Here is a 21848-nt window from a genome sequence, read left to right on the forward strand (position 1 = left end):
AGGTTGGAACAAGGTAGGGGTGTTGGGAAGGCCAATGAGTTCACAGAGCAAACTTTTGCTGACTATATACTACTGACTATTTCATTAAAAAATAATGTCTTTTTAAGAGAACCAAATACATAAAGCTTGTAGGATGTAATGTCAGGTGGAAAAAGTTCTTGCTTTTTTTCATCTTTAGGGTCTCTCTTCTCCGAAGTAATAAAAATATTATTAAAATAGCTGTCCTCCAAAGCCTTGAAAATATATTTTAGTCTTTTCATATTAAGTACAGAGGGACAAAGACAGAAGAAAGAAGGTTAACACTGGGATGAGACGCTGGATTTTCCATTAGCCTTGTTGACTCCTTCAAGTTCTGCTCAACTTCTCATTCAGAAAGACCAGCTCAACAGCCCATGTGAAAGGACATGTCTGAAATGTCAGATTCCCACAGACTTCAATGACATTTGGAACAGGCTTCAAACCATTGTCACCTACAACAGTTTGCTGAAACACATCAACTGGAGAAACCAAAGAGGCCCCAAACAAGTGCTCTCCCATAGCTGGACATGCAAAGTGACCAGATACCCCCTGCACTCTTAGGAAATAATAACTTCTCAACAGCTTAGGTAACTCACGTGGTATTGTCAAGCACTGCCATTTCAAAATGGTCCATCTTAAAGCAAGGCACTTGTTCACTTAACTATGAACAAATCCCTGCAGTTTTCAGAAGAAGCAGAAGCCATGAATGCACATACCTGGGGCAGATTCTTCTGGAGTAGGGCTGCAATCTGCACAGAAATGGAGGGGCAACATGCATGATTAAGGAGCAGCAACACAGTCTAAATACAAGCAACTCAAATGCTCAGTGCCAGGGTTCTCAAACATTTTCACTGAGTGAAGAGGAGCTCAGCAGAAATACTCTGCTGCCCACAGGCATGGAGGGCATGGGCTGTCTGCTCCACTCCATTGTTCTGATCAGGGGAACACCTGGATGGGGACGTGGAGGAAAGCCAGTACCTGCTAGCTCAGAGGCTCGCTGGGGATTACCAGCAAGGGCACTGTCAATCCCCAGTGATCCACAGGGCACAATTTGAGAACCACTGGTCTACTGCAATTATAGATTAAGCTGGCAGTAAGGCTGCTAAACAGAAGAGCAAAAGACCAGCAGTAAGTTCAATGCACTTAACAGAAAATGACATTAAGGCACCCACAATGCAAGAGTAATAAAAAACCAGTACTTTGCTACCTTTGTCAAAATTCTGGCACACAATTTCTGAGATAATTAACAGAAACATTAGAACACATCTTAAGGGCTGAAACCCCACCAGTGAAGTCTGTGAGTATTCCATACTCACTTCAGTGATCTGATCATGATCTGATCAAGCTGTCAGATGAAAACATACTACAGGTCAATGCTAACAGTAAAAAAAAATAACATGTGCTCTGTTATAGCAATTGATGAAAAGTAGTTTAGTAAGCTAACAGGATTTAAGCTTCTGTTGTTCATATCTAGATTCACTAGTCAATGAGTTATAAATCTGAACATAACAACAGAAAATATAAAATTCAATAGTGTGCTTCAGGAAAATCATCTCAGCTAGATAATTAGAAAAAATCTCTCAGTAAATTAAAATTCATCATGGTCACTAAAGAAACTATATGTCCCCATGCAATTTTAGTAATGAATATCTAGGCCAATAACCTAAGTGGGTTTGAAAATATTTTTTTAAGTTTCCCTTCTACTATTTCAGGCAGCATTTTTTTTCACAAACATTCATTTCTAGAGAGATCCTCTAAAGTCCTTCAATAAAATTTTACTGTTTCTCTCTTACCAACTGTGGAACATCTTACTTGGCTGGCTTTTACATTGCTTTCAAAATAATTTGTCTGCTCTCTGCTCATTTATTCAAAATGCAGAATTACTAATAAGAAAAACATAAATTCTTTGAATACACAACAACAAAAATGTTGTGATTCTGAACTCAGAGAAAGGACCTTCTTTGTCCTTCAACTCTGCCCCAGGTTCTGTTGGTTAAATAGAAAGATATTTTTCCCTATTTGGAGGGACAGCAGACAAAAGTTACAGAAATTCTTTGCACTAACAAAATCTTTGGTAGGTCCAGTTCCACTTTTATATGGCATGTCAAGATCTAGAGCAGAATTAAAAGATCCATTGAATATGGTAGAAAAATATTGTTCTAAGATGTTTTTAGCATCAAATTGTCTTGGGAAAAGCTTCTGATATCAATCATCACAGATTTTTCCTGTGAATTTTTAATATTAAAATTCAACAACATTGAATCATTTTTGTGAATGTGCATTGAAGGTTACTGAGTACACTTACATGTAAATACACGTAAAACTAGCTAGCCAACAAAACATTTAGAGGTATCAAACTGGTGGAAGAAACTTAGTCAAAGATTAATGAAACAAGAACCTACTCTCCTGTTTTTTAGTAATACACAAAAATGTCAGTCTAATATAGAAAACCATGGTTGTCTAAGATACTAAATAAGCTACAGGTAACATGCAAAGCTACACAAAAAATACATTAACATTTATCTTCACTTCCTTTTTGCCTTTTTTTCTTATGGCACTGCCTTCCAGTGCAACACTAACAATGTGATGGACATGAAGTCACAGACACACATAAGGGACAAAGGGCCATCAAAGGATAAGACAGAACAGGACAAAGGAAATGAGAACACAGATCAGTATTTTTAGAGCTTCACTTCGCCCACCTGTGCTATTAAGTGGCCAAATCAGAGTGACCACTTGTAAAGAATGTGAGAATAAGTCAATATATAACTAAATAAAGTAATTCTGAAATTTAATGCACAGCTGCCAAACTGTCAGTCTAAACTGATAAGGATGTATTTCATTCACATGCTCACAACTTTACACTAGGTTCAATACAGCACCCACTTGAGCTTAAATTTTGATTTAATTAATCAACTAAGAGCTTGCACTGCCAATTCCTACATTCCAGCTACAAGAAATTGAAATAATTGAGTGCCTCCACACCATAATTTGGGTTAAAATTTGCTTTGAACTCTGTTAGGTTCATCTACATTCAACTCAATCTAATGGGACTGCTTGGGGTCCTCTCCCATGCTTTCGCAGTCCAGCTGGGACTATCAGTTTTTGAGTAGTGCTTGCACTTCCATCATGTTTTATTTACCTTTAATAAGCTTTGATTGCTGCAAAGAAGCTAAAGCCAACAGAAAAGCTGCCAGAGGTGGTGTCTGTCATATGATAACCCATACAACTGTTTTACCAGCTAAAAACACACAGAGTGAAAACCAAGTGCATGGATTTGGCAATGATTTCAGTGGGACCAGGATTTCAAAATAAGTAATGGGCTTAGCAGCTCCCAGTGCACTAACAGCTCTTTCTGCCTGACATCACTGCTTAACACCACCACTGAGCTAAGAACACATGGAGGGCTGCAAGGTAGGCTTAGGAATGATGCCAGCACACAGGAAGAGAGCAGCAGTGAGGAGCAGTGTCTGGCATACGCACTTGTCTTGAGAGAATGGCATGCACAGGATGGTGTGGATGAAGATGGTGATGAGGATGATGAAGGTGGTGAGGATGATGAGGTCTCATTTAAATCTTCTGGATTTATCCAGTAGGCACGACTGTCCCGATTACCTTTCTTACTAGTACTGCTGACATCACACTGGAAAACGTCCTCACAGCTGTCACTTTGCAGGCGCTCCTTCTGGAGAAGTTTGTCCACTCGCTGTATGATACACTCCAGGCTTTTGTCAACATTCAACCAAACTTTCTCCTTAAAAGAAAACATTTATTTCTCAGTTTAAAACCAAGAGATGCTGGGTAGCAAATCCCTTGGTGATTTATTTCCCCCTGTGATTCTAGTCACAATTCCTCTGCAAAGTTTCTTCTGGGCTATTGTGCTTGCATGTGTGCACACACAAAATATGGATATATAAATACCATATACCAAGATGTCAACAATACGTAGTGACAGGACTTCTGTGGTAAATCGCAAAGTTATTTTCTGTGTAAGTTTGCCAAGCAATTTTAAGTTCCTCTTCCTGCACTATAATTCCAATTTCGAGCTGGCACCATTGTTTACTCTTGAAATTCACATTTGACATAATAATTGTATACAATCACACATCTTTTTTTCTCTATAACTCAATGAACAACAGATAAAATTACTGCACTATAGTAATGTCGAAATACTGAATTAGCTTTATTTGTATCCTATTATATACTTACAGTCAAAGTATGCCAACTAGCTTTGACTACAGTCAAAGTATGCCAACTACAACTAGCAAGGATGCATTTCCAAAATTAATCTCTTTCAAAAATTGTTCTTTTCACAATATTAGTAATTGATTTAATTAATCTTGAGTATTTGTGAGATTTAGTTAACTTCTGTTTGTTTAACACAATGACAGAATTTACACAGTCCAATTCTCATTTTGATTGGCAGCGTGGTAGGGAAAATCATTTAAGTACTTTGTGCAAACAGTTTTAAAATGCTGTTCATAACCAAAACAGTGATCGACTGCAAGTTCTAAATGGTTACAGGAGAATTTCTGTAAGAGGAAGGCTAAATTGCATAACTAGCACTCACAAAACACGTTTTATTTGGCAGAGTGCAAAAGCCCATTGTAGGATGTGCAGATTTTCACTTTAAAAGCTATTTACTTTCCCTTGGACCTCACCTCAAATATGCTATGCACCTACAGTAACAATTTCCAAAGTTTAGGAGACCCAGAAAAAAATTTATTAAAGCCTGCTTGTATTTCCATGCCAAGGAGCAACTGCCTGCAGGATAGAGACAACACCTTTACTAGATGACCAATATCTCCTACATATTTATCCTATATCTGGTGATATATACAGAGCTTATTAAAAAAGTCAAAAGAACAAAGGATTCATCACTCCACTGTGCAAACATACCCATTCCTCTTCATGCCAGTCCACCTGCAGAGAAGATCGGCTGTTTCTTCCCGTCCATCTGGCCACAAGTGTATCTTGATCATTCCTTAGCATCACTTGCTCCCCCTCTCCAGAGGTTGGAGATGCTTTTGAAGCTATATAGTCTGGCCTTGCAGCATTCAGTCCGTGTATTGAATTTGCCAACAGCTTGCAGTCACAAACTGTGACAAGTTGTCGGGTCTAAAAAGCAATAAACCCCAGGTTTTGAAAACTTTATATTAATCCATACACAATCTATACTGTATTTTTTTTAAAGAAAATAAAAGGTAAGTAGCATTCTGTAAAATAAATTATTGCTTTAAGGAGACTTTTGAATACAGAATGACCTTCAAAGATAGTATAGGATCATCACAAAATACAAATGATACATTTCCAAAATCTACTATATTAGACTTGCAATTGTTGAAAATGTCACTAAGGAATGTGCAATTCATCTTTATTTGCACTTCAGCTTAGAACAAGGTGCAGACATGTGCAGTGTTTGAGCACTGTTTGAGCACCCCAGAGAAGTGGTCACAGCAGCAAGCCTGACAGAATTCAGGATGTGTTTGGACAATGCTCTCAGGCACATAGTGTGACTCCGGGGGTGCAGGACCAGAATGATTAGTTCCTTTCAACTCACTATATTCTATATTACATGATTTTTATACCATACAAAACAGTTGTCACAGCAGAAGGATCAGGCTTCACCCCAATCATCCTGTCCAAAATAATAACAGGACTTAAAAGGAGGGCTGAAGGTATAATCCACTAATCAATGCAATTTGTTCCCTGTCTTACTTAGCTGTGTTGTATTAAAGGATTTCTGTAAGCCATATGAATATGAAAACTATGTGGCCTGTGTGTCTACTGAGAAAAGTACAAACAAGACATAAATATGTCATATATTCACATAATCCAGTTGTAGGAAATCCCACAGACCACAAACTGTACTCGTTTAGAATGAGTATTATAATAAATAATACATTTACATGAGGTCCCATTATACAAAACTGTATGCACGTTCCTTCCACTGGGACAATTTATGGCAAGCTGATTGGCCACTAGTGCTGTTTAGAACCTTCAGATCTGCTTCAAGGAGAGGTCAGTAAAACTGTATTTGGGTTTTTCTACCTTTAAGATTGTGTTCAGCTGTGGGTCCAGCCTGTTTTTTGTTAGCACACATCAAGAAACAATTGGTTTGCATCACCATAATTCAAACAAAGGCTGTGTCACCATTATTCTTTATTTCACCAGTGGAAAAATACAGAATTCTTTCATTAACCTTCACACAGTTGCTGCTGCTTAACAAATGACTCAGAACATTAAAAAATCCCAGGTGGTTATGGAGAAAGGGATATAAAAGAAAGTGAAGAATGCACATTACTGCAATATGATGAATGAATAGAGGGAATCAGAGGTCATTATTCTCCCCTGAACTTTCAAGAGAAGGTGAAGGCAAGAGTGTCAAAAGTAGGAGACAATGTAAATAAAAACAGGAACTTCTAAAGGCTGATACAATTTTTTTTAGGACTCTGCCTGTTACTGCAAAAGGTAAAACAAATGCTTCAAGAAAGCCTACTAAAGGTACAGACAAAAACAAAAAAACCCCGCTATGCTTCAGCAAAGAAATTAATTATTCTCCTACCTTATCTGCTAGGATGGCAAGTGTTCTTTCAAGGCCATTAGCTGATCTATCCTTGGCAGCTCTTGAGAGCCTTTCTGCATAGTAACTGACTTGAGTTTTCAGGGTGTTGATTTGGGCAATAATTTCCTTTGCTCTAACGATGTCCTGTGGGATGTATATTATAGACTGGGAACCTGTTGAAGTGCTGGAAAATAAAGATTGATTTTAGGGGGGAAATTGATCTAAAGGTATACACACATTACAGTGGCATGCTGGGGAACTAATGGCAGACAACAAAAATTTACCTAAACTAGTCATCAACAGTGAAAGTCCAGTGGGCAATTGCACAGCAGGAACATGATCCTAGAGACTTCTCTGCCTTTACTGAAAGCATTCAGATGCATATTTACTAATCCCTAATACCAAGGGTGTGTGGGCAGAGCTTGTACACCAGAGGACAGGTTTGCTGAGGAGAATGTGGGTAACGGATTTTGACATCAGATACAGAACCACTGTTGGCAGAGACATCTTGCTCCATTCTCCCTCTCCTTACAACACAGATACTTCACTGAGGCCTTGTTTACAAAAATGTTTTATCACATGCCTACTAACATCATGAAAAGAAAATCTGTGCTCCTTCTAACACAGAAATGCCACCCAGATCCATAATGCAAACACTTAGTCCTTCTGCTAGTATATAATTTCCTCTATTGCAGACCAGAATCAAATTACACCAGCAAAAGCAATTTCATGATATGTAAAAAATCAACATGCATCTTCAGGCTAATCCAAGGACACTGTTCTTTGTGTAGTTTCTGTTAGCAGACACTTAATATACTAAACTAGGGACAAACATATCTTCATAGGGGGATACAGCAGCTACAGTAAGACTGCTCATCTGACAGTGGAGAACAATTTATGCCCTTTTAAGTTTAGATGTCTACAGAAGTTGCTTATCCAATCCAAGACACATGCTCTACAACTGCTGGAGAAAGAATACCACTTCCAAAGGATAATTTGATCCCACCTGAAAGAGTCATTCACAAAAGTTCCTTTTAACTTAGAAAATTACTCAAAGCTGAAGCTATGCTCTTAGTTAATTATTTGGAACCAACTGACCACTATTCCCTTTGTCAAGCAAAATACTGGGTTGTTCCTTCCCAGTAGGAAAGGTACCCAAAGACCAGGCCTATACATCAACTCCAGCTGTGCCAACTGTGATGCCCACTCATGACATGGCATCAAGCATGAAGGGGAAACCAATTGTGTATTATCTTACTTTTATTATAGTTTTTCAGTCATGAATGGCTTCAGCATAGTAACAGCACAGAAGAATCTACTGTTTGCACCGATCTCAGCACTGTTACATGGAGACAGCCATGCTGAGAGCTTACATGAAGAGGAGTTTCTTTTTTGAAGCACTTTGACCACAGATCACGACCTCCAAGGATTGTGAACTCCTCTGCTAACCTTACAGCAACACTGTTCATTTCTGCAACGTATCTGTGAACTAGGACATGAGGATTCAAAAATCCTTCAAAATCACACCACAATTCCAGTTCTTGTCCCTTAACAGATATTAAGGCAAGGGAGAAGCCTAATGCCAGTGTCTGCCTGAGCTCCATTACAAAAGAAAGATGAGGGATTTGTTTTCACAGGATGTAGCTCAGAAGCAATTCTTGAAAGAGTTTCCTTGTTTGTGCTCTGGTCACTCACCCCAGTGGGGCAGAGAACAACCACTCCCCACGACTGCTATGCCATACAGCAAATTAATCTCAGCTTTTGGGGCTTTCCCTGCACTTGATTTGTGCTTTCTAGTGACCGGTGATCTTAGTGACAATTCCTCTGAGCAATTTCTTTCCACAACAGTGTGGTTAACATGCATAAAGACAGTTGGCAGGAAAGGCCATGCAGCATATTGAGTTTGGATGTAGAATTATTGTATTTTTTAATAATAAACATTTGCTAGGATGATTGGGGGAAAAAATTATGGTGTAAAGACCACATATACTTACTTTCCAACCTGCAATTGCTTTTTCAAATGAACAGCTTTCATTGTATTATACCAGCAAACTGTAACACATACTCTCAGTGAATTAGGGTTTCAACCTTAATAAGAGTAATTTAGAGCAAAAAGTTTCCATTTTTGAACCATCCAGTAATGTCTGCTTTTGATAGCACTGAACACCAAAAAGTGAGGAAAAATATTATGTGAAAATGTTTAAATAAAGATATGGATTACAAAAATATACACCATGCCAAATCTGTCACTATTAAGGTTTTCAAATACATAAAATTACCCAATTATATTTCATCACTGGCAGAAAAGTTTCTCATTCCAAATAGTTTTCATTGGAAATAACAAAGGAAAATATATTAAATCCTTGTGTTCTGATTTTCAGCTTTTTAACTTCTTATGATCAGAGGGAGTCAGGAATCTAGCTGTTCATTGCAAACAAACATTGCAGATGAAATGAAATTCATTCACACATCATGTTCTACAAAGCAGCTACAATTACTTAGAGCACAGTTAGGGATGCCATGATGCATGACATTAAAAAGCCCTGCACACTTTAAAACACACCAGATCTTTGCCAAAGAAAAGGAAAATAAAACAACCCAGAGAACAGAAACCCTCTATAGAACTCACCAACACTCCTCATAACTGCTACAAAAACAAAAAACCAAAATAAAATTAGCAGATTGTTAGCAAATACTAAAAGCAGAAACAAAACAAAGTATGATTGGGGAAATAACTTATTTGAGTCATTTTTTCAATAAGGTGAACATGAACTTGTAAGCAAAAAACCACAGATTGCCAGATGACCATGAATTGATCTGGGGAAATGCTGTGAATACACCAAGCCCAGTTATGCCAATGAAAGAAGAAGGAACTGAATGCAACAATGAATCTGAGGAGGTGGATCTCAGTTCTACTATACTGGCTTTTTTGATAACACAGATGTACTTAAAATGAAAGTTGTTCTTCAAATGTTGAATCTGAAGTATTCATGGACCCAGAAGGAACAGTTCTGAAAAGCTTAGAGGAAAAGTACTGGATAAAAATTAAACTCTCCAATTAACTTTATTACTGGGTGAGGGGGAAAAGAACAAATCCACATGGGAAATTGGCTATTGCAGGAGTAAGTGGCTACACTGACAGAAGGAGGCTATTTCAAAAAGTAATAATAGTGGCAACAAAAGAACAGAAAAGGTGAGTCTGGCATACCAGTGTTCAAGTTTACAGTTTCCTCTAGTCCTGTCCCAGTGCACTCTGCTGGCCTGAATAATTACACTAGGTACTTTTGCACCAATCTTTTTATCAGTACATATATGACTGATGTTCACAAGATGCTGCTACTCATTTCTCTACTGCCAAAATTAATTCTGCAGTTGATTCCCATGTCAGTCCCTCTTCCTATCAGCTCCAAATCCTACTAATCCTTACTTTGGAAGGACATTATCAAGGTCTCCTTTTCCCTGACTACAACGACTCCTCGTCCTGTTGCTCTTGTGTCTTGAATGCTCCATACACTACCAGAAGCCACGCAGACCCTGCAGCACTCTCCCTTCTCTGGGAGCTGGAGTGGGTGCCATGTTAGCAAATGTGACATTCCCAGATTCTGCACCTTCCTCTAGCTCACACAGGCCACACTTCTACAGAGGTCACTCAGCAGTCTCTGCAGACAGGACCATGGGAGTCAAGTATCCCACCTGTAGGGCAGAGGCCAAATTCAGAAGCCCAATCTGTGCATAAACCTTTAGGCAATGCAGGAAGGCCTCCAGCAATAGTTTCAGAACTAAACCCACTTTGTCAACAAGGAATTTACCAATCAGGCACAGCAGGTTCCTACTACAGAGAGCTCAGCAACAGGACCTTGAAGCTATGAGAGGGGTGAAAGTCTCCTGAAAGTAATAATGGGTTGAAGCATGATGTAGTGCAGCTGAGGAGGTTCAGCAGACAAATGTTCTGACCCACAACTAGGCAGAACCCAAACCCAACAGCTAAAATAGCTAAATTAAATTAATCAGCAAGTGTTCAGAAAAATGAAAATTTTCATAAAAGGACTCTTGGAAAGAACCTGCCAGTAAACAAATAAATACACTAATATAAGGAGGAAACTGTTTTCCCTCTCCTTCTTTGTGAAAAAACCCACAGAAAAATCTTCAATACAGAATATTGTATAGTAGTACTACTGGATGAAATAAAAACAGAATGGAATGATTTTCCAAATAATTGAGCATGGACCAGGAGATAAAGGCACAATAACAGCTAACACAGTGGTATTTCTACTTACTGTTTCTTCGCCTCTTCAAATTTATGCAGCTTTTTCCGCAAGCCACCTGATTTAAAGCCTTGACAATGAGCTGCTGGTGCTCCTATGGTGACTATGTCGTAGTTCTGATCTGGGATGGACAAAAAGGACTTACAAATGAAAACTTGTCATCTTTAACAAAGACAAACAACTGTGTTAGTTCAAAAACTTTTCTGGAAGTAATTTCTAGAAAACTGCTGTAGTTTGAGAGACATAGAAAACTGAGTTGCTCTTGAAGCCCTGGAAATCCATCAAACACTTTTTCAGGTGAAAGACCCATATGTGAATGCAGGTCCTCTATCTCTTAATCTAGAAGATTGACAGTGAAAAAGAATCTTGAACACTGGTCTGTATACAAAGCTTGCCATTACTGGAAACCCTCACAAGGACACATGAGACAAGTGTGTGTCCATGGTCACAGGGAATTACTGTTAAAATAAGGGAAAACCCAGGTTTTTTATGACAAAACAAGCTTCATGTGAAAAAACCATGATTTTGCATAACCATACATGCTGATTCTGGAGAAAAAGCACATAATCTTAACAAGAAACAACAGTCAGAACCTTTTTTACTCTACTGCAACTCAAAATTTCTGGCAGATACACAGCAGCTTAATCCAACCCTAATACAAAGGCTAACTTGTGCCACCTAGAGTTCAGTTAACTCTAGACCTGTAGAACAGCAATAACTACATTTCCAGCTCTTCTTTTGTGAAGAGATTTGGAATCTGAGAATAGAATGAGCTATAAAAATGCCAAGTAGCACTACTACAGTAGTTTGTAGAAACTTGGCTATATGGTTGAGGGTGGAAATAAAAAAAGTGGAGAGAAAAGTAACAAGATAAGTGAAGAAAGAGAAACTATTACCTGATCCTCCATCATCCTGGACTCTCATCCTCTGTATATGTAAATTTGTAGGAACGAATTCCAATTTTTTATCAGCTTTCAAGCTACTGGCTTTAAATGAAGGACCTGAGGAATGCAAGACAAAAGTAAGCACAAAACCCTTCTCCTTGTGCCTATGCTAAAACATTCAAAAAGCTTCATCCATCATTTGCTACGTGCTTAAAGTAAAGCAGAGAAAATTAAAAAGAAAAAACAGAACAAAATCTTTCTGTTACTGTTCACACTTGTCCTCTACTTTCAGAGTAAGATAAGAGAACAAATAGAACAGACAAATATTCCCAGGTAATTAGCAAACTCACAATAAATATCAATAAAAACAAAAAATTTAATAGCATTGTTTACTCATCATAGATCATTCTGGATTCCAAATTTCCAAGATGCACTAACAATCCTGGTAGACAAAAATCATGGTTTTATTTTAAAAAAGAATAAAAAATCACCTTTATACTGGTGCAGGTCAGTTAGATTTTCCTGGTAAGTTAAAATAATTGTTTGGTACTGTGTAACTATTTGTCGACGAAGGCTTTCCCAACAGGGAGATAGTTCACCCAATTCTTCTAGTTCACAAACCCTGGGGAAAAAAGAGAAAATGGGGGGCATGGGGAGGGAAAGAGAGGTATTTATGTCCACAGTCCACTTGACCAAGAATGAACTGCATATCATATCAGTGAAGCACCATCCTCAGCTGACACGCTCTCAAATTACTGTGTCTGAGCTACTCACCGGACTGGAAAAGCTTCCAAACACACATCCCAAATCATATCTCAGAGCACAGGTTGAGCACTACTCTGAGGTAAACTGCTTCCTCACAGGCAGAATACACTGTACTCCCCCCAGGAGCTTCGGGTGTTGGTCACAAGCTTCCCACAAAGCTTCCCACTTTTCTGCAGGAGCTCTCAAACTATATGAGGATTGGTAAATGATGGAACTGTCATCATGTCAGGTGACTTGGGACAATGAGCACATTTTATGGACACTTTATTGAACTGTAGTGGCTCTTAAGCTAATTAAGAACTGTGACAGAGGTTAGGTGAGACATTAGCACCTATCTGATGTTAGGTACAAGGAGTATATTCACTGGTAAGGTACGTACACAACAGCTTGCAAGGCCACAGAAAGCCTAAGAAGTGTAAGCATCCAGGGTTTGAAGAGACTGCAAGCATTTAGCATTAAGGGTTTGGAGAGAGTGAAGAGCCAACAAATCTTTCACGTGAGGTCCAGGATTTTGGGCACTCAGGGCAGAATAAAAGAGGACTGGACATCCCCAGATATGAACAGGAAAAGCCTTGGCTTTTCCCTTTCCTGACTTCCAGGTTTCCAGTACTTCTTTTGCCCAAGAAATCACAGTTTCTTATCAATGTTTCTTTTACTCCTCCCTGCAGTGGAACACAATAATAACCCTATGTGGGGCTCTGAATCACACATTGTTAAACCTTCATTTAAGAAAGATACTGAGGCTTTGTAGTAATAGAGAGATAATATAATCAAGAAAAAAGTCAATCTGAATTTTGAACCCATGTCCAAACTTCTGACAATGGCAGTCCTATGTTACATACTGTCTCCCAGCAGTGCTGCTGAGAAAATAATCAGTGTATTTCATGTCATGTTTGTATTACTGTCTTCTTGGATTAGTGTATTATTTGGAATAAAGGAAGAAGGGGGAAAGTAAACAAGTCAACATCAGACACAATTCAACAGCACGTTACCCCAAAAAAGGTAGAACAATCATCTGTCAAAAGGATCCAGCAGTTCTTTGTGCAGTTCTCTCAATATCCCCAATTCCAAAGTTTTAACCAATTGTCTGTGCATAATTTAAGACATCATTTCACAGACCAATTCCCACTCCACGGTACTTAGGATACTATCTAAAGGAACTAAATTTCCAAGAAAAAACATCAGCTTGATTTGTCAATAGGCAACAGCATAAAGTATATTTATCAGTGACCTAGACAAAGACAGTTCCAGTTTCATCTTAAAATTTGCCTTCTGCATAAGATGCTATTGTGATTACCTTGTCAAACTCCCTGCTCAAAACCAGCCGTGAATCTGAGCCCTGGTCTTCCTGAAGTAAATTCACAGCTTAACACTCCAAGTTTACTTGTTTGTCCCATAGAGCCAAGACATCAAGGAATATGTATGCCACAAATAATGAGGTAGTCAAAATACCACACCCCCCAGTTAGATGTTTCCTTTCAAAGGGCTCTGGCCCAGAAGAGTTTTATCTAAGAGACAGCAGCTGTGATTACCCAAGGACATTGTAAAAGTCACCAGGATTTGAAGACAGAAACAGCTGTGCTTGTGTAGCTGTCTGTCATTCTTCTGGGCTGCAGCACTGAGAAAGGAGAACAGAGTGCTGGGTCAAATCTGAGTGACTCTATGAATACAGAGTGTGATTGTGCATGTTTATTGAGGGTCACCTCAACTGAACAGAGACAAAGGAGCCTTTCTCAGTAATTACACAAAGGCCTATTTACCTTTCCACTGTACATACACAAGGTCATGTTAACAATCACCTGGGCTGTTATTAACCTGTACCTGTTTACAACAGGCATCCACCAATCTCTGCATGATGTTAGCAAGAGCCTCTGAACAGTCACATTTCATGGCCAAGGCCTCAAAGTTCATTGTCTATAGTTTTACAGAAAGACACATCTTTTTTGCTCATTCACCCTAAATTCTCCTTGATCTTCAAGTCCTTAACCTACATCCATCATACATGGCACCTTATGGATAAGCTTGCCAACTTTTTATTATTTTGGTTGTACCTCATAATGAATAGTTGTTTTTAAACTTACTGTGAGGAAAGCTGTAAAGAAACAAAGATACAAAATTAAAAACAAATAACCCATGACTAAATGTGCAATGGCATACCCCTAGCCTCCTCCATCAAGGTTGCAGCAGGACAGCTGAACAAGATACAGCATTCAATTTCTAGAATCTAAGTGCACATCACTAGAAACATAACATCAGAAAATTGAATAAATGTATAATTCAGAAACTCAATTAGTTTTTCCATGCATTACAAAAAGTCTCTGTCATCTTCCTGTGAGAATTTATCATTTTCACAAAATATGAAAATATCTACAATGAATGGATTAACCCATGATTTTATTTCACAATATCCCAAAGAAACTGAAATGTCCTAATATACAATAATGAGAGCACTAGTTAGTTTTAATTAAAATCAGACTTAGTTAAGGTCTAGAGGATTGGATTCAAACACAATCACAATAAAAGCCCAATACTCAAAAACACAGCTAAAATTATTTAACATTCCAATCTTGGCCTTTGTAAAGAGTACATAAACCATCAGATTTGCAAACCACAGCCTACAAATGTAGGGAAGAAATACTCATAAAGGAGTATGATGCCTGGAAGAGTTAATTGCTTCAAAAAGAAACAAATTCAAAATAAACCCACAAAATGCTTAGATTTCCTTCTCCCTCCCACCTCCTAAAATGAGGCAATGTCATTACTGTACCACAGTGTTTCATTTTATGTGCTTTTATTCTGTCTTTTTTTCCATTCAAAACTATGCTTCTGACTCCCAATGCCATTTCTTATCTCATGGAGCAGTCAGTGTATTAACACAGATATATTTATGCCTTTGTAACTCGATAACAGCCACTGCTGTATTACTGCTCATGTAAACCATCCCAAAACTCACCTTGCTGCATCTTCTTCTAGAAGCAGTTTCACAAATTGTCTAGGGATGTGCAGTGACAGGATGCTCTCTGCCATCTGCTCCAAGATTCTCAAGTGGTTGCCATCAGTGGTTGGGAAACGATACATTCGGCAAATGGCACCACCAAACACTAAAGAATTAAAACCACATTATTTAAGCCTAGGGTTTGACTTAAAGTGCACAAAGTCTCTTCTTTCTTAAAGTAAATTCACTAATGCTGAAACACCCTGCTATAAATATCTGGTTTAATCAGGCATCAGTCTACTTTTCGCAGGCATGGCCACTCTTGTAATGACCATTCTTCAAGTGTTTGCAGGAAAAGCCTCCACTCCAAATGACTTACTATACTGCTAAGGAAATTAAATTAAATACTTACCTTCTAAAATGACTTTTTTTTTTTTTTTGTCAATGTACTGTGCATTTTCCTCTCATGCAATCATTTGCTAGAAAACTAACCTTTCTGTAAGATTCTTTTTTTAAAGCCACTTGCTTTCCTCTGTCCCTCTCCTCACCCTGCAAAAATTGCTTAGGAACAGACTACGAAATTGCATGGAATTGCATGTTACTACAGTCAACGTAATGGCAAAAGTTTACTTCTGCTGTTTTTACAATACAGAATAGTGCATATGACAAAATGATTTATTTTGGTATGACCCTGAAAGTACTGCTCAATCAGCAGCCTGTTCCTATTCAAATGAAACATCTGCTGAAATGCCCTGGGGCCACAGGCACACAGGGAGAGATTAACTTCTATTGATACCTTAAGCTTACTTGTTACAGCCCAGGGTAGCTTACCAGATTTCAGTAATGCATCCTTCCGCAGTGAAGCATATTTGGATCTGATTCCTAAGGATTCTGTTAAACTTTCATCAACTGGCAACACAGTCTGAACAAAAAAAAAAAAAAAAACAAGAAAAAACAGATATAGTAAAGAATGAAACCTCAGTGCCCAAACAATATGCAGTGATGACCTACCAGAGAGACTTCAAAGAAATATTCAACTCCACACATACTTTAAATAAATATTTCAAATATTTTTACTGTGGACAAAAAATATTGTAGGCTGGCATAATAAATCCTAAGCATTCCTATTTATTTCTACTGCACAGTTCAAAATGCCACAAGAATTTTCATCCAATCTTTCAACTACCTATGCTAGCACAGCTCCAGAGTCCTTACAGGTACTGCATTAATAGGCATGAACAGATCTGGAGGATAAAAAGGGATTCTAATGCACACCGTGAATATAATACACATATAAGATACCCCAAGATACTCACAACACAAGTTTTACAGAATTAAATATATGTCTAGGCTGAGGAAGTGCTGCAAACATCTAGTCTCAAACAATTATTTTGGGATCAGAAAAAAAATCCAGTAGTCAAGTAACTTCTTCAGCTTTTTAAAATTCTGGGAATTCCCTAGCATCCTCATTGCAGTTTTGCTTAACGGTACCTTCCAATGCACAATGTGGAATGAAATACCAGGTGAAACTGGTGAGCCATACATCAAGTGCACCAATGAACAGTACCAGAAGCCTCTTCCAATGAAGACAATGAGTAGCTGATGCTAAAGTTTATAATTTTAAATTAATTTTTTTCCCCAAGACTTTTAACCCCCTCACATGAGCACCAAGAGCTCTGCAAAACTCAAAATGGCTTCATCACCATTAGGCTGCTCCTTACAGTACTTTGAAAACGTAAAGCTCTACTAAAATATCAAGATTGACAGGAATAATGATAGCAGATGTCAACCTAGCCTATTTCAATGCTGGCACTAAATCTGCATTCTTCTGAATACTCACCCTTCCATTAATTGTATCAGGTGACCTTGTCACTGGAGGCCTTTGGTCAGATTTTTCCTCCATCTGCCATCCAATAACTGTGATATTACCAACACGGTCACTTTCAGCCGACCTGCAACAAATACTCTGCGTTGAGATTTTTTTGGAGGAGGACCTGTTCATCAACAAGGAGACACTTATAAAAGGCTATTAATCTTCAAACTTAAAGAACATTTTAAATATGAAGCTTTTCAACTTCATTTGGAATAATTTTATAATGGGTTATTCCAACAGGAGAACATTCCCCTTATTCCGTAAGGATGCTGTACAGAATTGAAGGCAGCCTAGGCAATGCTCTGTGCTCAGCTTATACATTTGAGGGTGACATGACAATGAGAAGAAATGCATGTATTCACACATTTTGATAATCAGAATATACCTGATATCAAAGCAAAAGAGTTTAATGAAGTCTACTTTAAATTAGTCATTAAATAAGGGGTTTTCATCGCATTACAATCATGTTTTGAAGAATTTGCACTTAAAAGAAGGAAAATATTACAAACCTTAGTGTTATGTGCAACCTGTGGTACTTCTCCTGAAGAAGATCCTTTACAGTGAACGTCCCAGAACCCAACAAATACATCTAAAAGAAAAGGAGTTCCAAAACTGTGTTTACCTTTACAGTGAGCAAAGGCTTTGACCATAGCACTGAAGTGCAAAATACAATTATTATGCATAAAAATACAAGAGCAAAAGCATATCCAAATATGCTATATATAGCTAATTAAAATATCTTAACATTTAATATATTTGATAATTAATGAAAGTTTTTCTTCTACTGGAGGACAATATGTATTCTTGTTTCTCTAGGACATAGGTGGAGGCACCTCAGTATATATCAGCTTAGGCCAAGCAATACAGGAACACTGAAATCAACAACTGAACAGGGCTCAGGCTGTATCCTTGACCCAAATTTTTCTCCTCCTGAAGAACTTACTTCCTCTGGAGGTATTCATTTTTCCCTAGAGCTTATTCTCAGCCTGAGAATAAATGGCCTGTATTGCCCTCAGATCCAAGTAGCAACATGGGATGCTGACACTTAAAAGTTTTTTTCAGTAAAGGAACAAACCTTACCCCTGAACAAAATCCAATGTATCAGGGCAGGGTGACTCTTGGAATTCAGGCACTCTGTTCCAAAGAACAGGTTCATTATGGCATTTTAGCAAAGGCTAGAAGCCTTAGTTAGGGATGTTGGATCCTATTAATTATCGAGTTCACTAAAGATGTCCACAATGTAAGAGCACAAGTGACAGGACCTTTTTAATTTAAACCCATGGTTTCCAAACTTGCTACAGAGAAGCCTTAATTGAGAAAAGTGGCAATGCTTCTCACTCTGCTAAGCCAGTCTCATTTACTCCTCCTTTCCCTACCCATCTTGTTTTCTGTATGATCAGTGCTTCTATCCCTTTGTTTTCTCAGAAATTGTATGTAATTTTATCTCTTTGCCTATCATTTCCTTGCTCCACACTGACTGGGCAGGCAACAGAATAAAGAACACTTACTGTTCCCTGAGATCTATCTTTGACGTCATACACGGAAAGTTTGATTTGTGTCATTTGATTGATAAGAGAGTCTTGGAAAAAGGCAATGCTGCTTAGAAAGATAGGATTACTTGTTCCCTGTAATTATAAACAAAAAGCCAAAATTTAATGCAAGGTGATATATAGGGAAGAAATTATTCCTGTGTTAGTTTGATTTTAAATCTAATCTAGAAGTACCTCAGCACTTACCTCAATAATTTCTGTCTGCGCATGCTTTGTCCAGAATGCCTGGGGAGGAGTAGTTACACTCACTGCTACAAAACTATTTGGTTTTCGATCTAGCGATGGAGTTAGCAGCTCACTGCAAGCTTTAGGTATGCAACAGATAAATAAATTTATATTCAGGATCTTTTTCATATTGCTGTACGACTACATTTTTATAAAACCACATTATATATACACAAGGGCTTAATATTCATTCTACCACCAGACTATAAAAGCAGAAATCACTCATCTTTGTGCATGCAAACAGTAATCGTGCAATCAGCTCACTCTGGCTCCAAGCTCTAGAGCTCCAATTTAAACTTGTTCTCTTCTAATACATGCCTATCTACCCCCTGGCAAGCTCATTTTAACAGCCCACATGCATAGGTTTTCCCCTGGGAATCTCATGAGTGGCTGCATTTGATCTGAAGTCACGCTCCATTAAGCCCATTATCATATGGCATTTGCCCAGGGACAACCAGCAGAAGCACTTGAACATTGATCAAGCAGCACTACTGAGGAAAACCAGCTTGCAATTGCAAGATGACAGCTATTTCTTTCCTCTAAAAGGTTACAGTGAGTTTAACTGCTGGGAAAGGACTATGGTGAGTAGGAAACAACTTCCAAAAATTTCAGCGAGTGAACTCTACAAAATTACATTAAACTTCAGAGCCAAACAAGATACAGGTAACTACAGTTTGGCCCAACTCTCCTACAGCTATGTGCAGAAAGTTAATCCTGAAATTTAGCTAAACAGCTTTGTAATTCTAGATATTTTTAATTTATCTGAAAATAATTGAAGTACCTTATTCAGCTCTGAGAATGCTTGTTAAGATTATTATTCATAACATAATTACACACAACTGAGAAAATGTTATAATTTTTCATTAGCACACTGTAAAGACCATAACTTTCCAAATACTATTCCACTATTAAGCCAAGAAAACTATCCTGCAGTTGAAAAATGTGGACTGAATTTTCATCAAGAAAGTATTTTTCACTTATTCTTCAAGTGAGGTGAGTCAGTGCACAAGCTACTTGTCCAAATTCAACCATCTTAGAATTCAGGTCACTTCTGCATCTTGCATTATCACTTGACAGCAAAGGCTCCAGGAAGGAAGTTGTGTGTAATTCACAATTCTTAGAAACCATTCTGCCCTAAAATGGTGTTTCCAGCAAATCTTCAGTTTGCTTGAAGACCTGAACTGCTGATTTACTGACAGTGAAGGCAGTATCACTGCATCTTCACATAAACAAAGTAAACATAATAATAATAATAATAATAATAATAATAATAATAATAATATTCACACAGTAAACATTTAACATTTTATAAGACAGATGTTTTAGTTACAGACTTATAGAAACTTCACAAAATGAAACTGCTGACTGCTTATCAAAAGATACTGTACAGGCAGCGTGAAAACTGTACCACAGTTCCATAAAAATCAGAGCAAAGTTACAAACCTTACTACATTAAATGCACTTTAAAATCAACACTTAAAAAACCCCACACATACTCAGTAGCATGCATTTCAAAACTAGCATAAAATCACTAAGCCTACCTAAACTGAACTCTAAAATCGGCTCATCTGGATCCTGAATGTTTCCTGTAAATCAGAAAAATTAACACAAGATTAGCCAATTCACATCACTGCCATGTGAATTCTTTCCTGAAGTGCAATAAGTGCATTCACACAGAGAAAGAAATTACATTTTATACAAAAAAAAAAATTCTTTAATTCAGTGAGATATGACTGGTATCTAAAACATTAATCCTTGGTATCTAATAATTATTTGGAATACCTGGGATGATCTCAGTTTATAAAACATATTAAAATATGTAAAGTTATGTGAGATTATATGCAATATGGGAATATTAAATGCTTAATCTCGATAGAAAGTGATAGGATTAAAGCCTGAGCCACTATTAACTCCAAATTATTAAATCTGTGGTAGTTCATAGGACAAAATCTAGAAGTACCTGTTTCTCTCACTAATGAAAGAAAGCCTCTGAGGGTTTGAATCCTAATTTAATAACCATAAGAGACAAGGGAGACAAGCTTCAGCTCCCTGAACTCTCTTGAAAATTTTATACAATGTCAAAAAAGGGGGTTGCCAAGACTCTTCCAAGGCTGTGACATTATTTTGTTATTTTCTCCCCATTGCTTATTTTTGAATAATAAACATAACTACGCAAAATCTAACTTAATTTTTTAACTCCTCTCTGATTTTAATGTTTTGTCTATTTTAAAAGTAGCAAATTCAAGATTTCTGGAATTTCTTAGCATAATTCCTTTATCTCATTACCTTCAGATGACCAGACAGATCTAAATCTTTGAGCAATTAAAAGAAAAAAAGCCAACATTATAGCACAAGGCAGATTCTGAAAGGAGCAGCAACAGAGCAATAGCTGACGGGAAGGAACAAACCTGTTAGAGAAAGGCCAACCATGTCAGAGGTGACATCAATGGTGGAGGCCCTCTGCACAGTGCGGGATTTGGCACCATGGCGGGGGCTGTGTTCTCGTGCTGTCATTTTCTCATGAAGAGCCCTTCTTTTCTTGCTGCTTGGCTTTACTGATGTTTGTGTCACAGAGCAGCAGAGTGCAGCACGTTGTGTCCAACTGCTACTCCACTAACATTACCATGCTAAGCAACAGAGAAAGCAAAAACATACACCAAAATTTTAGGCCACCATCAGCTACTGTTTTTTTCAACAGCAGCAAGCCTGCTGCCAATCAAATAATTTCAGGTCATTAAAATAAAATACTCAAGGCAGATCCAATGCAC

The 21848-nt window shown here is 37.9% G+C and overlaps 1 protein-coding gene across 1 annotated transcript in view; it reads right to left on the minus strand.

Annotated features, from left to right (window-relative positions):
- Nucleotides 1–21848, minus strand: part of INPP4A (inositol polyphosphate-4-phosphatase type I A) — a 110501-nt gene that overhangs the window by 23305 nt on the left and 65348 nt on the right. The window contains exons 5-20 of the mRNA XM_062487870.1: nt 21489–21707; nt 20622–20666; nt 19042–19160; nt 18814–18930; nt 17815–17894; nt 17273–17384; nt 16264–16354; nt 15451–15598; nt 12224–12354; nt 11745–11849; nt 10861–10969; nt 9213–9227; nt 6584–6767; nt 4918–5136; nt 3502–3772; nt 735–767 (exon numbers count right to left, since the gene is read on the minus strand). Of these exons, the coding sequence (XP_062343854.1) occupies nt 735–767; nt 3502–3772; nt 4918–5136; nt 6584–6767; nt 9213–9227; nt 10861–10969; nt 11745–11849; nt 12224–12354; nt 15451–15598; nt 16264–16354; nt 17273–17384; nt 17815–17894; nt 18814–18930; nt 19042–19160; nt 20622–20666; nt 21489–21594 (1885 nt within the window). The 5' untranslated portion in view covers nt 21595–21707. The remainder of the gene's footprint in view (nt 1–734; nt 768–3501; nt 3773–4917; nt 5137–6583; nt 6768–9212; nt 9228–10860; nt 10970–11744; nt 11850–12223; nt 12355–15450; nt 15599–16263; nt 16355–17272; nt 17385–17814; nt 17895–18813; nt 18931–19041; nt 19161–20621; nt 20667–21488; nt 21708–21848) is intronic.

The sequence above is a fragment of the Cinclus cinclus genome, chromosome 2 (genome assembly GCF_963662255.1).
Source record: "Cinclus cinclus chromosome 2, bCinCin1.1, whole genome shotgun sequence".
Classification (NCBI taxonomy): domain Eukaryota; kingdom Metazoa; phylum Chordata; class Aves; order Passeriformes; family Cinclidae; genus Cinclus; species Cinclus cinclus.